This window comes from Pagrus major, chromosome 3 (genome assembly GCF_040436345.1).
Source record: "Pagrus major chromosome 3, Pma_NU_1.0".
Classification (NCBI taxonomy): Eukaryota; Metazoa; Chordata; class Actinopteri; order Spariformes; family Sparidae; genus Pagrus; species Pagrus major.
Window position 1 is genome coordinate 1,979,414 of NC_133217.1, and position 16,338 is coordinate 1,995,751.

Consider the following 16,338-nt stretch of genomic DNA (forward strand, 5'->3'; position numbering starts at 1 on the left):
TTTGATGAATTAGTCTTTATTGTGTTGAAATAATCTAAATGACAACAAGCAACAAAACTTTGTGAATGAAACATGTGATTAGAGAGTGAGTGAGGGAACTAAAGAGGTAGAAGAAAGAAAAAAGACAGAGAGAGAGAGACAGTGTTGCAGACTGAGAGCAGTATGAGAGTAAAACCAGCAGCAGAGTCCCAGTGAGTCAGGTCAGGACTGGGAACACTGGTCTCTCCTCAGTGTCTCTGAGACTGGAGTCTGGGAGCCCTGGGTGGCCTCACAGGTCACAGAGCCCACCTTCCTCCACTGGTCTGCAGGGAGCCTCAGGGTGCTGCTCCAGCTGTAGCGGCCGTCCTTCTCCAGCACCCCGGGGCTCCTGCTCTCCTCCCAGCTGCTGCTGCTGCTGCTGCTCCTGCCGTCCACCTTCCAGGACAGACTCCAGTCTGAGGGGAAGCCCTTGTTGGCCAGACACATGAGCGTGGCCGTCCCCTGCTGCAGCTCCTCACCGGAGGGGGGCAGCACCGTCAGGGTGGGGACGACTCGACCCACTGCAGAGAGAGAGAGATTAATAAAGTTTATATGAGCTCAACTAAACTCCATCCTGTTGGCTGCAGCAGAGGAGCTTCTAGTTCTGTTGGTCTTCCTCAGATTGGATGAAACTGATCTTAAATGTTTCACTTCCCTCTCTGAGCTCAGTAACCATGGCAACAGACAGGCGTCACTGCCGAACCATGACGACAGACAGGTTTCAGTACTAAAGATAAAAAGTTAAAACTGGCACGCTGTAAATCTAGTGCATACTTTATAATTAATAAAGTTCGAATTCAGAGGTTCATGGTGAAACACACGATGAAGATTGTGAGACTTTTAGTGTTTTAACTCTCTTAAATATTTCTTGTCTCGAGCCAAAACCTCATAAATGATCAAATGTGTTTGTTCTCTTCATGTAAGCAGAAATCATCACTGAACAGTCAGGCTTCATTACTGAAACATTCAGATTCATTCTGTTAACAACTCAACTACTTTTTAAAACTTGCAAACAAATAAAATGATGGACTGACTTTAAAACAGTTTGTCTGGGAGAAACATGGTGTAATACACATGCACATTAAACACTGAACCAAATGTTATTGACAGAATTATTGAGTCAGAATATTTAAATTGAACCTTTTCAAAACATTTTCTTCATACAGAGTAATGTTGAGTCGTTTTCTACAAAAAATTGATCAGAATGTTGAAAATGACAGATAAAGTTTGAGAGGAGTGGATTTCAGTCTAGTTAATGACACTGTGAAGCCTCAAGAATTATTCTGAATATATCACATTTCAAATATCAGGTGAAGTATTGCTATAGGGTCTACAGCCATGAAGTTCACATAGAAAATATACAAAATCTGTGTTATTAAAGGAGTCAAATGTACTTACAGTTAATATTCAGTCTGGTTCCTCCACCGAACGTGTACCACAGTGATACAAACTCATTGAGCCGCCGTACAAAAACCTCTGACTGTAGAGAGACACGGCTCTCTGACTTTGACACAAACAAACTCAACAAAATTAGTCTCTGATTGTAAAATATTATCAGCTGATATGAAAAGTGACGATAACACAGAGCCACAGATTTACACAATGTATGTTTTTATTTGATATATGTTCATTTTTAATGAAACTTAATTTACTCTTCATTTCATTTAAACAAGACAGACGACATTGTGAAACACATTTTTTAACAAACATGAAGCCAAACTTGTATGAAATTGACATTGAAAATATCCTAATCAATACTTTAAGTGATTGATCCATTGATAAACAGCATGATGAGAGTAATCCAAGTCCCTGTTGGAGTCAGTCAGAGCATTTCCATAGAGAGCCACTTTGCATCAGCAGCACCATGCTCCAGTGCTCTGGGAGAGTTTATAGTCCTGAGAGTTGAACACTGGATGACTGACAGCTGTCCTTCATGACAACAGAAGACACAGAAATCCTCCTCATCAAAAACATGACTTTGATCTGCGTCCTCATCTGGACTCTCCTCTGCTGCTGCTTCACAGGTAAAGTCCAGAGAATCAAACTCCTCTCCTCTATGAACATCCGTCCCTCTGAAATGAAGCCGACAAAACCATGACGCTGCTTTATGTTTTTTTCTCTGTGTCCTCAGAGTCCAGAGGTCAGTACACAGTGACTCAGCCTGGAGCAGTGAGCTCTGCTCTGGGAGGCTCCGTCACCATCAACTGTCGGACCAGTCAGGATGTTTATGGTGGGAGCTATTTAGCCTGGTACCAACAGAGAGATGGAGAAACTCCTAAACTTCTGATTTACACTGCTAGCACTCGAGTATCAGGGATTCCAGGTCGTTTTACAGGCAGTGGATCAAACTCTGCCTTCACTCTGACCATCAGTGGAGTTCAGGCTGAAGATGCAGCAGTTTACTACTGTCAGAGTTGGCACTATCCCAACAGTCAGCATGTGTTCACACAGTGAAAAACCGTCGTACAAAAACCTCCCTCAGTCGGACTGAACAGAAACTGAACTGACTGCTGCAGCTGGAAGCTACTGCAGAGACTGATACACTTCACTGAGGGCACACACACACATACACGCACACACACACACACATTGATAATTTCACCATTGATGCTTTAACCGCCAATGAACATGTATTTAAACAAGATCAATGAAAGTGTGGCAGGTGGTTAGGAGGACAACCAGCAAGCTGGTTTAACTAAGGAGGCGCTGACAACGCCACCCTGGGAATTTCACCCAGGGAATAATGTTTACCTCAGACCAAGACTCAGAACTCAGAAGGCAAACAGGTTTGTTATACTAAGAGGCGAGAGACGTAGTTCCATCCAACAATAATTCTTTATTTAACAATATCAAAATACTAATAAAAAGGGCCAGTAGCAGACAATTCAAAATTCGTTATCGAAGAGCAAAGAAAATGTTTAAAGCTGAGGCTCACCAGTGGAGAGGTGGACACCAGGAATGAGGTTCGACGAGATACAGTTAGTGGGGCTCCACTCATGCAAATAAACAAAACACCATATTGCAGTGACTAAATGCTGAAACACTAAACACTGGTTATCAGCAACGACAGAAAAATGGGCCTCCTGCCCGTGATGGATGACCATCCACTTAAACTATAATTTAACAACAAAACCACAAAAGAAATAAGATAAAGAAGGTAAACAAAATAAACTACACAAAACAATACTAATGGTGGGAGATAAACAGCCGGTTATTAGGAAATGAAACAAAACAAACAAAATGAAAAATGACTGTCCCAAACGATTCCCAACGGCAAAACAATAGTAAATCAAGAACGACATGAATGAAATAAACTACAGGAGATAATCACCCACAGAGGATACAAATAAGTGAATTACAATCAGGGACAAAGTAACTGAAATACGTTAAGCCCCACTCACAACACACAATCCGCTAAAATGGCCAAAGCTAAAATAATAAGGGACTAATGACCATTATGTTCGTGCAACACAGTCCCTAGAAAAGGCCAACAATCATGAGCCTTGAGGTCAGACTGAACAGAATCTGAACTGACAGCTGCAGCTGACTGTGTGGGCTGCAGCTCCCCTGCTGGTCAGTCTGAATCACTGTGTAAATATAAGTTCATTCAAAGTATTCTTTGAAAAAACAAATCAACGTAACAGTTTCTGCTCATGTGCTTGTGGATGATTTAGTCTGAACTGTTTTTCAAATCTGATAAATAAGGTCAATTTGAATGATGAAAATATGGTTTTCTAGACATCCTGCAGGAGACTGCATATCTTCTCTACAACAAAGTTTAGAGGAGTAACTGATAATTAGTGCCCACAGCAAATTAATAATATGGTTAATAATTTAAAGTCGCTAATTTCTTCACATTGAATAGTTAAAAACCAATTAATTTATATAGAAAAACGGGCACACAGCTCCCAGTGGTGAGAGCAAAGCTTTATCTTACTTCTGCATCCACACTGGTTTATAGCTGCCCTGCAGCTTTTATCCTGTAGATCCAGTGTTTTCTTGTGTTGCTGAAACAAAATCTATGTGTCCTTGTGAGAAAGCACTGACAGGTGTGATTCTGAGGACAGACTGAATGGACAACGCCAGTATCTGAAACATGACACATAATTAATAAATTCATTGACTGAAACACCACAAAGTGAGAGGTCTTCAGCTTGTACATGTTAAGCCTTTATTTAAGATTTTGTTTTAATTTCACTTTTCCAGTTTTGACCGATTCTTCAGCTGCTGAGGTTAAATATCCTCAATCACTTGGATCGTACTGTTTCACCTTCTGTAATATTGTTTCCAGGCAAGCTTCAGATTTAATGAGAGAAAATAAACAACAGCTTTCAGTTGTTTATTCTAAATATTATAACGGCTGTGCACATAAGCTGTAGTGTCAGTGCAGCCCTGCAGGGGTTACCGCCTGCTTCTTTCTTTCAAATCCATTCCTTTATATGTTTGTTGTTCTTGTTTGTTTTTTCCAGACGTTTGTACATCATTGATAGGATTTCAAACTTCTTCTGGATATAAATGAAACCTTACAAAATAAAGTCAAGGGATACCTGAGTGACTTTTCATTAAATGGTTGAACAATATTCAAACACTTACAATATGAGAATAGAAAAAAGCTACATTTGTTGAAAGAGAGCAACAAAGATACATTATTTTCATTAATGAGATAATGCCCTTTTAGATTCAATAATGTAAAAATAATAGCATCTCAATACCAGTGAGACAGCATGTAATGAATAACTCAATAGTGATGTTACTTTGCAAACATGGAACAACATGAAGAAAACAATGTCTAAAGTCTTTAAGAACAGTATCTCATTGTATGCTGATGATACTCTGCATTTTCTTTCAAACCCTTAAAACTCTATCGAAGATTTTAGATTCCTGTCAACAAATACATGTTGAAATGATTTATTTAAATTCTCAAAACGTTTATATTTTCTTTATGATACTACTTCCGAAGTGAGACACTGTCAGATGACACTGAACAAGTTAGAGGATAACTGTCGATGCATGAAGTAATCCCAGAGAGTTTTAATGTACCTATCACCAGTGACAAGAAAATATTACCCTGATATGAGTTATAATCCTAAACATGTGAAAATATAAAATAAAGAATGTTTTGTTGGTAAAAGCACATCCATACATTTTTATTTATCCCAAGACAAAAATGTATTTATTGTCTCACAGCATGAAAAGCATCTGATTACTGCAACAATGAGAATTTCAATTTTTGGGACAGGAAGACACAGAGTTGCAGATAAAGAGACTAAAACCAGAAAAAGTAACTAGTACAACAACTCGACCCACTGCAGAGAGAGAGAGAGAGAGAGATTAATAAAGTTTATATGAGCTCAACTAAACTCCATCCTGTTGGCTGCAGCAGAGGAGCTTCTAGTTCTGCTGGTCTTCCTCAGATTGGATGAAACTGATCTGAAATGTTTCACTTCCCTCTCTGAGCTCAGTAACCATGGCAACAGACAGGCATCACTGCCGAACCATGACGACAGACAGGTTTCAGTACTAAAGATAAAAAGTTAAAGGTTGCATTTTGTTCCTATGACGTATTTAAGTAAAAAACCCACATTCACAAAGAAATCAACAATGACATGCTCCTGATCAATAATCTGATCAAGTGATTGATCCATTGATAAACAGCATGATGAGACTAATCGAAGACAGAGGACATTTTGAAACATGTTTTTTAAAAGCATGAAGTCAGAATCATTTAAAATTGGTATGTAAACTTTCATTATCAATACTTTAAATGATTGATCCATTGATAAACAGCATGATGAGAGTAATCCAAGTCCCTGTTGGAGTCAGACCATCACCAACACTATGATCACTTACAATCATTATCAACCAAATGTGTTCATACCTCAAATCACATTTCAGATACTTTCAATCAGTAGAGACAGGTGAATCAAGTAAAGATAATAGGTTATTACAGACTAAAGATTGAACAGATTAACAGATGATATGTGCTGATGAAGTCTTGACAAAAAGTCTTTAGTGCATCAACTCTGCAGGGAGATTTTGTAATAAAGGGACATCTGCCCTGAGCAGCAGCATATAATTTTCCCCAAAATAAGAGGGCCAGGCATCCCAAAAAACACAGGCACTATTTCACCTCAGCGGCTCACTAACCAAGCAGGAATGAAACAAGCCATGAATATTTGAACAGAAATGACATAATCTGCTATGAGATGAAACATAGTAGAAAGCATGTCCCCAAACATTACAATGCTTAACAAATAGGTTTAAGCAATAATGGTCAGCAATGACTTGAATAGCAATGAATTGAACAACATGATAAGTTCTAGTAGACATATTGTGGGTCGGGATTAGTCGTCCAAGTTTAGTCCTATTTCATGTAGTATAACTGATTATAGACGTGCAGATTTTTACATGCATCATGATATACGAGAACTGACCAAGCAAAGGGGAGTAGATTGAAAACAATAGGTTTCATGTTACAAATGACCAAATACCCTTATTGTACAGAGGAATTTAGAAAACTGACAAAATATCCTAATCAATGCTTTAAATGGTTGATCCATTGATAAACAGCATGATGAGAGTAATCCAAGTCCCTGTTGGAGTCAGTCAGAGCATTTCCATAGAGAGCCACTTTGCATCAGCAGCACCATGCTCCAGTGCTCTGGGAGAGTTTATAGTCCTGAGAGTTGAACACTGGATGACTGACAGCTGTCCTTCATGACAACAGAAGACACAGAAATCCTCCTCATCAAAAACATGACTTTGATCTGCGTCCTCATCTGGACTCTCCTCTGCTGCTGCTTCACAGGTAAAGTCCAGAGAATCAAACTCTTCTCCTCTATGAACATCCGTCCCTCTGAAATGAAGCCGACAAAACCATGACGCCGCTTTATGTTTTTGTCTCTGTGTCCTCAGAGTCCAGAGGTCAGGTCACAGTGACTCAGCCTGGAGCAGTGAGCTCTGCTCTGGGAGGCTCCGTCACCATCAACTGTCGGACCAGTCAGAACGTTTATGTTTGGAACAGCTACCACCTTTTATCCTGGTACCAACAGAGAGATGGAGAAACTCCTAAACTCCTCATTTACAGGGCTAGCACTCAAGCATCAGGGATTCCAGGTCGTTTTACAGGCAGTGGATCAAACTCTGACTTCACTCTGACCATCAGTGGAGTTCAGGCTGAAGATGCAGCAGTTTACTACTGTCAGAGTTTTCACATCATCAACAGTCAGCGTGTGTTCACACAGTGAAAAACCGTCGTACAAAAACCTCCCTCAGTCAGACTGAACAGAAACTGAACTGACTGCTGCAGCTGGAAGCTACTGCAGAGACTGATACACTTCACTGAGGACACACACACACACACACACACACACACACACACACACACACACACACACACTCACACTATTATAGATAGATAGATAGATAGATAGATAGATAGATAGATAGATAGATAGATAGATAGATGACTTTATTAATCCCCAAGGGGAAATTAGGTTACCATAGCAGCTGTTACATTCAAGTACAAATACAGTCAAAATACAAGGGCAATATAGAAAGAAGAAGAAGCAATGAAGTACTATATACAATAAAATGCTTAGGTAGATATAGAGTCAAATAAAATACTGAGGTATTGAGGAGTAAAGTGGAATACAAGGTGCAAGAGAATAAGGTGCAGTTTTATTTACAGTAATAATAATTTTACTACAGTAATAATAATTTAAGATTATTTGTGTGTTTTGAAGTGGGTGTTGTAAAGTCTGATGGTACCAGGTAGGAATAATTTCCTGTGCTGTTCCTTTTAGCAGCAGGGTTGAATGAGTCAGTTGCTGAAGCTCCTCTTATGCTTGTCCAGAGTTTTGTGTTGGAGTGAGAGGCATTGTCCATGATAGCCAGCAGTTTTGCCAGCATCCTGTCCTCCACCACCTCCTCCAGGGTGACAAGCTTAGAGCCAACAACAGACCGTGCCTTCTTTAAGAGTTTGTTCAGTCTGTTGGCATTCTTCGTCTTGATGCCCGCACCCCAGGACACCACAGCGAAGAAGATGGTGCTCGCAACAACAGACTGATCAAATATCTGGAGCATCCGGTTGCAGACATTAAAGGACCTGAGCCTCCTCAGGAAGTAAAGCCAGCTCAGGCCCTTTTTGTAGACTGCCTCCGTGTTTGTAGACCACTCCAGTTTATTGTCCAGCACCACACCCAGATATATGTATGAGATTAGGATGGAGATGGTGAACCTGATATTTGAGCAGTAGTGCAGGAAATGGTTTGGCAACAGCAACAACACGATATGATGTGGACAGCTACAGTTCAAACTTCAGCTCAGTCCAAATTAAGAGCACAGGAGATAAGATATTTTATATGGCACTGAATCCTAACGCAAGTCAGTAATTAAGATGGTCCTGACCTCTTTGAATTTGAATTTGTTTCTCTGTATACCACCCATCTGTAAGTTTATTCTTGGATGTATCACACAAACTCATGGGGAGGGTCCAGGTTGACATAACTGAAGCATTTCCATAGAGAGCCACTTTGCATCAGCAGCACCATGCTCCAGTGCTCTGGGAGAGTTTATAGTCCTGAGAGTTGAACACTGGATGACTGACAGCTGTCCTTCATGACAACAGAAGACACAGAAATCCTCCTCATCAAAAACATGACTTTGATCTGCGTCCTCATCTGGACTCTCCTCTGCTGCTGCTTCACAGGTAAAGTCCAGAGAATCAAACTCCTCTCCTCTATGAACATCCGTCCCTCTGAAATGAAGCCGACAAAACCATGACGCTGCTTTATGTTTTTGTCTCTGTGTCCTTAGAGTCCAGAGGTCAGATCACAGTGACTCAGCCTGGAGCAGGGAGCTCTGCTCTGGGAGGCTCCGTCACCATCAACTGTAGGACCAGTCGGGATGTTTATTACAATAGCCCATACCACTATTTAGCCTGGTACCAACAGAGAGATGGAGAAACTCCTAAACTTCTCATTTACTTGGCTAGCACTCGAGCATCAGGGATTCCAGGTCGTTTTACAGGCAGTGGATCAAACTCTGCCTTCACTCTGACCATCAGTGGAGTTCAGGCTGAAGATGCAGCAGTTTACTACTGTCAGAGTTTTCACATCATCAACAGTCAGCGTGTGTTCACACAGTGAAAAACCGTCGTACAAAAACCTCCCTCAGTCAGACTGAACAGAAACTGAACTGACTGCTGCAGCTGGAAGCTACTGCAGAGACTGATACACTTCACTGAGGACACACACACACACACACACACACACACACACACACACACACACACACACACTACATATTTTCCATCACAGTGTCTCACCTTCCATTTATATCTAATTATAATCCCATGCTCTTATTTGATTTGCCATATAATCAGGAGGAGCCAAACGAGGACAGTTAATGAAAACACTTGTGACCTTTGACCTCAGCTTGATACTGTATCACATTAGATAAGAACATTTGTTCCTGTAAGACGACATGAAGAAACAGAGCAGCATCAGAAACAATCCTGATCAAGGTTGGCCCAAAAAAAGCTGTTATCCTCAAATCATAACTGATATTATCTTAAATAAATAAAATGATGTTCAGTGAAGAAAATTTCAATGTCAGACACTTTTAATCATTTTTCAAGAACCATGAACCAAAAATCATTAAATTGGTGCTTAAAATGTTACAAATAAATTCATATAGATCAAACTAGAAAGACTATAGAAGAATATCCACAGTCTGAAAACAATGAGAAAGTAATGAGGAAATAATGGAGTTGTTATTTTAGTGACTGTGCATTAATCTGACAAATGTTCCTCATATATCATGTGTGTGGAAAAAGAAGGTCAAAGACATGTCACATTTATAATAAAGGTAATGAAATCTTTATTGTTGTAAAATGTTGAAACAGAAGCAAGAACACATTAATGTTGAAACATGTTGAGAGAAAGAGAGAACAGAGAGAGAGCTGAGAGCAGTATGAGAGTAAAACCAGCAGCAGAGTCCCAGTGAGTCAGGTCAGGACTGGGAACACTGGTCTCTCCTCAGTGTCTCTGAGACTGGAGTCTGGGAGCCCTGGGCGGCCTCACAGGTCACAGAGCCCACCTTCCTCCACTGGTCTGCAGGGAGCCTCAGGGTGCTGCTCCAGCTGTAGCGGCCGTCCTTCTCCAGCCCCCCGGGGCTCCTGCTCTCCTCCCAGCTGCTGCTGCTGCCGTCCACCTTCCAGGACAGACTCCAGTCTGAGGGGAAGCCCTTGTTGGCCAGACACATGAGTGTGGCCGTCCCCTGCTGCAGCTCCTCACTGGAGGGGGGCAGCACCGTCAGGGTGGGGACGACTCGACCCACTGCAGAGAGAGAGAGATTAATAAAGTTTATATGAGCTCAACTAAACTCCATCCTGTTGGCTGCAGCAGAGGAGCTTCTAGTTCTGTTGGTCTTCCTCAGATTGGATGAAACTGATCTGAAATGTTTCACTTCCCTCTCTGAGCTCAGTAACCATGGCAACAGACAGGCATCACTGCCGAACCATGACGACAGACAGGTTTCAGTACTAAAGATAAAAAGTTAAAACTGGCACGCTGTAAATCTAGTGCATACTTTATAATCAATAAAGTTCAAATTCAGAGGTTCATGGTGAAACACACCATGAAGATTTTGAGACTTTTAGTGTTTTAACTCTCTTAAATATTTCTTGTCTCGAGCCAAAACCTCATAAATGATTAAATGTGTTTGTTCTCTTCATGTAAGCAGAAATCATCACTGAACAGTCAGGCTTCATTACTGAAACATTCAAATTCATTCTGTTAACAACTCGACTACTTTTTAAAACTTGCCAAAGATAAAATGATGGACTGACTTTAAAACAGCTTGTGTGGGAGAATCATGGTGTAATACACATGCACATTAAACACTAAACCAAATGTTATTGACAGAATTTTGAGTCAGAATATTTAAACTTAACCTTTTCAAAACATTTTCTTCATACAGAGTAATGTTGAGTCGTTTTCTACTAAAAATTGATCAGAATGTTGAACATGAAAGATAAAGTTTGAGAGGAGTGGATTTCAGTCTAGTTAAAGACACTGTGAAGCCTTCAAGAATTATTCTAAATATATCACATTTCAAATATCAGGTCAAGTATTGCTATAGGGTCTACAGCCATGAAGTTCACATAGAAAATATACAAAATCTGTGTTATTAAAGGAGTCAAATGTACTTACAGTTAACATTCAGTCTGGTTCCTCCACCAAAAGTCAACCACAGTGATACAAACTCATTGAGCCGCCGTACAAAAACCTCTGACTGTAGAGAGACACGGCTCTCTGACTTTGACACAAACAAACTCAACAAACACGTTCCCAGTTTACCCAGTTTATGTTATAGTGGCTGATTATAATGGTTTAAGTGTTAAACACAGACTCTAAATGTATGAATATGTATTTAACCTTTTTATTGTGGAATGTCAAACTTCTACAATCAAAATGCATTTGTCATTCAAGCTAATTGAAATAAAACATTTCAAAATAAGAGCTTTTTAATAACTCCTGCTAATTGTATCTAATTATCAGAAACACGTGTTCATTGTAGATTATGATTTAAAAAAACAAACAATTTCCAATAATTGTGTCAACAATGATGTTGAGTTGTGTGGCAGTTAATTACGAGGATTTCACAAAATACTCTGAAGAAAAGTTGATCATCAACCTCAAACCAAAGACACATACAGATGAGCTCTGACACATTCCTAATCAATACTCTGATACAGTGATTGATCCATTGATAAACAGCATGATGAGAGTAATCCAAGTCCCTGTTGGAGTCAGTCAGAGCATTTCCATAGAGAGCCACTTTGCATCAGCAGCACCATGCTCCAGTGCTCTGGGAGAGTTTATAGTCCTGAGAGTTGAACACTGGATGACTGACAGCTGTCCTTCATGACAACAGAAGACACAGAAATCCTCCTCATCAAAAACATGACTTTGATCTGCGTCCTCATCTGGACTCTCCTCTGCTGCTGCTTCACAGGTAAAGTCCAGAGAATCAAACTCCTCTCCTCTATGAACATCCGTCCCTCTGAAATGAAGCCGACAAAACCATGACGCTGCTTTATGTTTTTGTCTCTGTGTCCTCAGAGTCCAGAGGTCAGGTCACAGTGACTCAGCCTGGAGCATTGAGCTCTGCTCTGGGAGGCTCCGTCACCATCAACTGTCGGACCAGTCAGAACGTTTATTATGATGGCAACCACTATTTAGCCTGGTACCAACAGAGAGATGGAGAAACTCCTAAACTTCTCATTTACGTGGCTAGCAGTCGAGCATCAGGGATTCCAGGTCGTTTTACAGGCAGTGGATCAAACTCTGCCTTCACTCTGACCATCAATGGAGTTCAGGCTGAAGATGCAGCAGTTTACTACTGTCAGAGTCTTCACTATCCCAACAGTCAGTGGGTGTTCACACAGTGAATAACCGTCGTACAAAAACCTCCCTCAGTCAGACTGAACAGAAACTGAACTGACTGCTGCAGCTGGAAGCTACTGCAGAGACTGATACACTTCACTGAGGACACACACACACACACACACACACACACACACACACACACACACACAGTACATCCATCCAGGTTACATTATAATTCCACGTTCATGTCTCATTTGCTAAATACTCCAGAGGGGCCAACCTGGGACAGCTAATGACAAAAGTCTTGGTCATGATCTTGGACCTCAGTTTCATTCTGGATTTCCGCCATTTCAACTATATGCAATTAATCAAACCACTCAAGTGTAAATTACATCATCATTATGAATAAAACACACAAAATGAGTCAGATTTAAAATGGGCAGCATATAACATTTGGTGTTTAAGGTCCTCTGGAGTGGACAGATGTACTTTCAGTCAGAAAATGTACAAAAAATATGTTATTACAATCTGAATACATTTAATTCTGACACCTGGTGTTTAGGATTCAACATTTATTCCAGATGTACTCGGTGCATCTCCTCATGCCTCTGCTACGTTGACTTTAAGATGCCATATCTCTAAATTATGAACAGACAAAAATGATCAACTGCAACTTGGTTCAGGGCTCTAAGGGTCCACCACATGGAGGATGGGACATGTTACTCCAGCTTTAATGCTTCATATTGCCTTACAAATATTTGTCCACTGTAGTGCACACCATGCAGAAAAAGGGATAAATATTCATATAGATGGTCTACGTGTGTGTAGCATGAAGGGGCTACAGCTTACATTTCATTGTGCACCTTGGATTGCAACATGACAGATAAATGAACTTTATTACCTTGAATTAGTGCAGGAAAAACTCAAACTTCCTGCTGCTTTAACTGGAAACACAGATGGTAGTTTGCATTTTTTACAGTGTGATCACATCTTCTACTGCAGACACAGATAATTCACAACCACATATGTATTAGAAACACATTCCATTAAACACTTTCTGTGATATGCAGTTTAAATAACAACAATAACAACATACATCTACATGTAAATATGCAGGTCAGTATCATGATATGTTGAGGACATCTAGACTTCACTGACTCTATGTGTTTGCATATGTGTCCTTTCTCTCTGCTCCCAGCCGTTAAGAGGCCAGTGTTGATCAGTGGCTGTCCAGGCCTTTCAGAGCCACTGACACGCCGGCAGCACAATGATGATGTCACTGATTCTACTGCTGGCCAACCTGGGGCTCCTTGTTCAGGATGAGACTCTCTGCTGAAAGCTTTGCTTCAGGATGCGACCAGGTTCACCACAGTGATGTTCTGCTGTGATGGAGAAACACTGAAACAAGCAGCATTGACCTTCTTCCATCTGTTCTCCATGTTAAAGAAATGATCCTCTTCTGTTTGGATGTTGATCATCTTTCTCCAAACTGGATTTGTCTCAATAACCCTTCTCCTCTTTTTCATGTTTTCCAGATTCATCAGGAGAAATCATCCTGACTCAGACTCCTGGAGCTCAGTCTGTTGCTCCAGGACAGACTGTCTCCATCAGATGTAAAGTCAGTTCAGGTGTTTCTAATGACTTGCAGTGGTATCTTCAGAAAGTCGGAGAAGCTCCTAAACTCCTGATTTATGATACTACCCATCGTCAGTCAGGAGTTTCAGATCGTTTTCATGCAACTGCACATCAGACTGACCATATTAAAAAAATATATTTTAATTTCTTTTAAGGAAGCATTTAAATATTTAACCTACCCTGAGTTTGATGTCAACTCATTCAACAGGTAAGCTAATATAGAAGATAATACATCAGTACTTTCCTTCTTCAGAATAGTTTTTTCTGAGTTTTGTGAGATTATTCTTAATATATATCCAAGGAAAATACACAGTGTGGAACTGCATCATTAAATCTACAGTATATCAAGCTTCATATATTTAGTTAAAGAGTTAAGTTGGATCCTGATATTTTGTTCATCATTGCTGCATGTCTCTTTAAGTTCAACATTTTAAAATTTAAACTCATTTCAAGTCTGCAAGAAAGAACTCACATTTGTTGTTGTTTTTGTTTGTATAGAAACTTATTAGTGGTCTGTCTGTCATCTTTGTCTTTTATCCTTCTGCCTGAGATTTTACAAAAGCAAGTGAATTTGAACATTTATTTGAACAAAATAGATAAAGTTGTTTAAGATAGCCATAATGTCATACTGCGTACGCTGATGACATGCTATTCTATTTTCCCATTGATTTTTAAACTGTTTTCTTTGTGATACATTCATTTCAGTCATGTACTTTTTCTTTATAAAGCCCAATATCACAAATCATAACTTAACTTCACCTGGCTTTACAATCTGGAGAGCATAAAACACCCTTTATACTATATTTCACAATTTCAGTCTAGAGAAATAATGTTTTATTTTGTCTTTCCCTCTTGACCAGCCAATTAATCCTACGATACATTTTTGGCCATTTCAGGGCTGCAGAAACATGTTGTGAACACATCATCACCTTCTAAGTAGATTATATGAACTTTTTGGCAAACAGCTGCTTTTCCAACTACAACACTTTCATTAGTTTGGAGAAATGTTTGTGTCTACCTGAAGGACGTAAGAATAATGTTCACTTTTTGTTTAGCTCTTTCTTTGATCTCCAACAGATTCAAACAGACAGTGAGCTGAAACTTATTGTCAAGCTCCATAAAGCATAGAGGAGCTGCAGAGCCAGCTGATGATTCTTGTAGGATTCACGTTGTCACATTGTCATAACCACCTCAGAGGTAATTTCAACATGACCTCCACTCATCCTTTATTGCCCACCTTTTTAATACCACTACAAAGAGAAGACATGATCATGTTGTATTTCCAAATTATCTTAGGCACATAAAAAAACATGAAAAAAACAACAAATAAAAGATTTCCTTGATTTTATTCTCGCACCAATTTTAAACCTTTACATGTTAAGCAGAATAAGGGCTCTGTCTAAATAATGATATCCATCAAATCATTGCTGATTTAAAGACAAATGTTCGAATTATCTGAAATGTTACACACTTTTATTGTGATTTTGCACTTATCCATCTCGCTCATGTTTCTAAATATGTATATATAAACCATGGTGAAGCTAAGAGGTGATGCAAGCATGATAAAATAATCTCATGAAAGTTGCTGATTTGATGAAATCTTTATTCATTTCAGATCTTAAAAGTATCAACAAAGGATGAAATGAAGCGAAAGAAATAGAGACAGTGTTGCAGACTGAGAGCAGTATGAGAGTAAAACCAGCAGCAGAGTCCCAGTGAGTCAGGTCAGGACTGGGAACACTGGTCTCTCCTCAGTGTCTCTGAGACTGGAGTCTGGGAGCCCTGGGTGGCCTCACAGGTCACAGAGCCCACCTTCCTCCACTGGTCTGCAGGGAGCCTCAGGGTGCTGCTCCAGCTGTAGCGGCCATCCTTCTCCAGCACCCCGGGGCTCCTGCTCTCCTCCCAGCGGCTGCTTCTGCTGCTGCCGTCCACCTTCCAGGACAGACTCCAGTCTGAGGGGAAGCCCTTGTTGGCCAGACACATGAGCGTGGCCGTCCCCTGCTGCAGCTCCTCACTGGAGGGGGGCAGCACCGTCAGGGTGGGATGGACATCACCTAGGAGACACCAATCAGCTTAGAGGACAGCTGTCAATCAACCAGCAGACACTCGGACACCTTCACTGTGTGAGAGTTGATTTAGTCCTTTAAGGAGTTTCTGTCAGATGGTTTATCTGCTCCACCAGTCACTCACTCACACATTGTTTCACTTCCCTTCAAGAAGCCTCTCATGCATATCAGCACAGAGAGAATCATCAAACAGAATGAGCTGAAATATATCAAACTACACTGGA

General features: G+C 40.3%; 3 gene segments (V, D, J or C); all 3 read right to left on the reverse strand.

The window, feature by feature from the left end:
• On the reverse strand, positions 1-1,448 carry LOC140993961 (Ig kappa-b4 chain C region-like). The segment is given in 2 exon segments: positions 1-539; positions 1,417-1,448. A coding segment is annotated over 1 exon segment (264 nt).
• Positions 1,449-9,882: 8,434 nt separating this feature from the next.
• LOC140994104 (Ig kappa-b4 chain C region-like) lies at positions 9,883-12,762 on the reverse strand. The segment is given in 3 exon segments: positions 9,883-10,358; positions 11,235-11,316; positions 12,736-12,762. Coding segments are annotated over 3 exon segments (435 nt in total).
• Positions 12,763-15,634: 2,872 nt separating this feature from the next.
• LOC140993946 (Ig kappa-b4 chain C region-like) lies at positions 15,635-16,096 on the reverse strand. The segment is given in 1 exon segment: positions 15,635-16,096. A coding segment is annotated over 1 exon segment (258 nt).
• Positions 16,097-16,338: the final 242 nt, after the last annotated feature.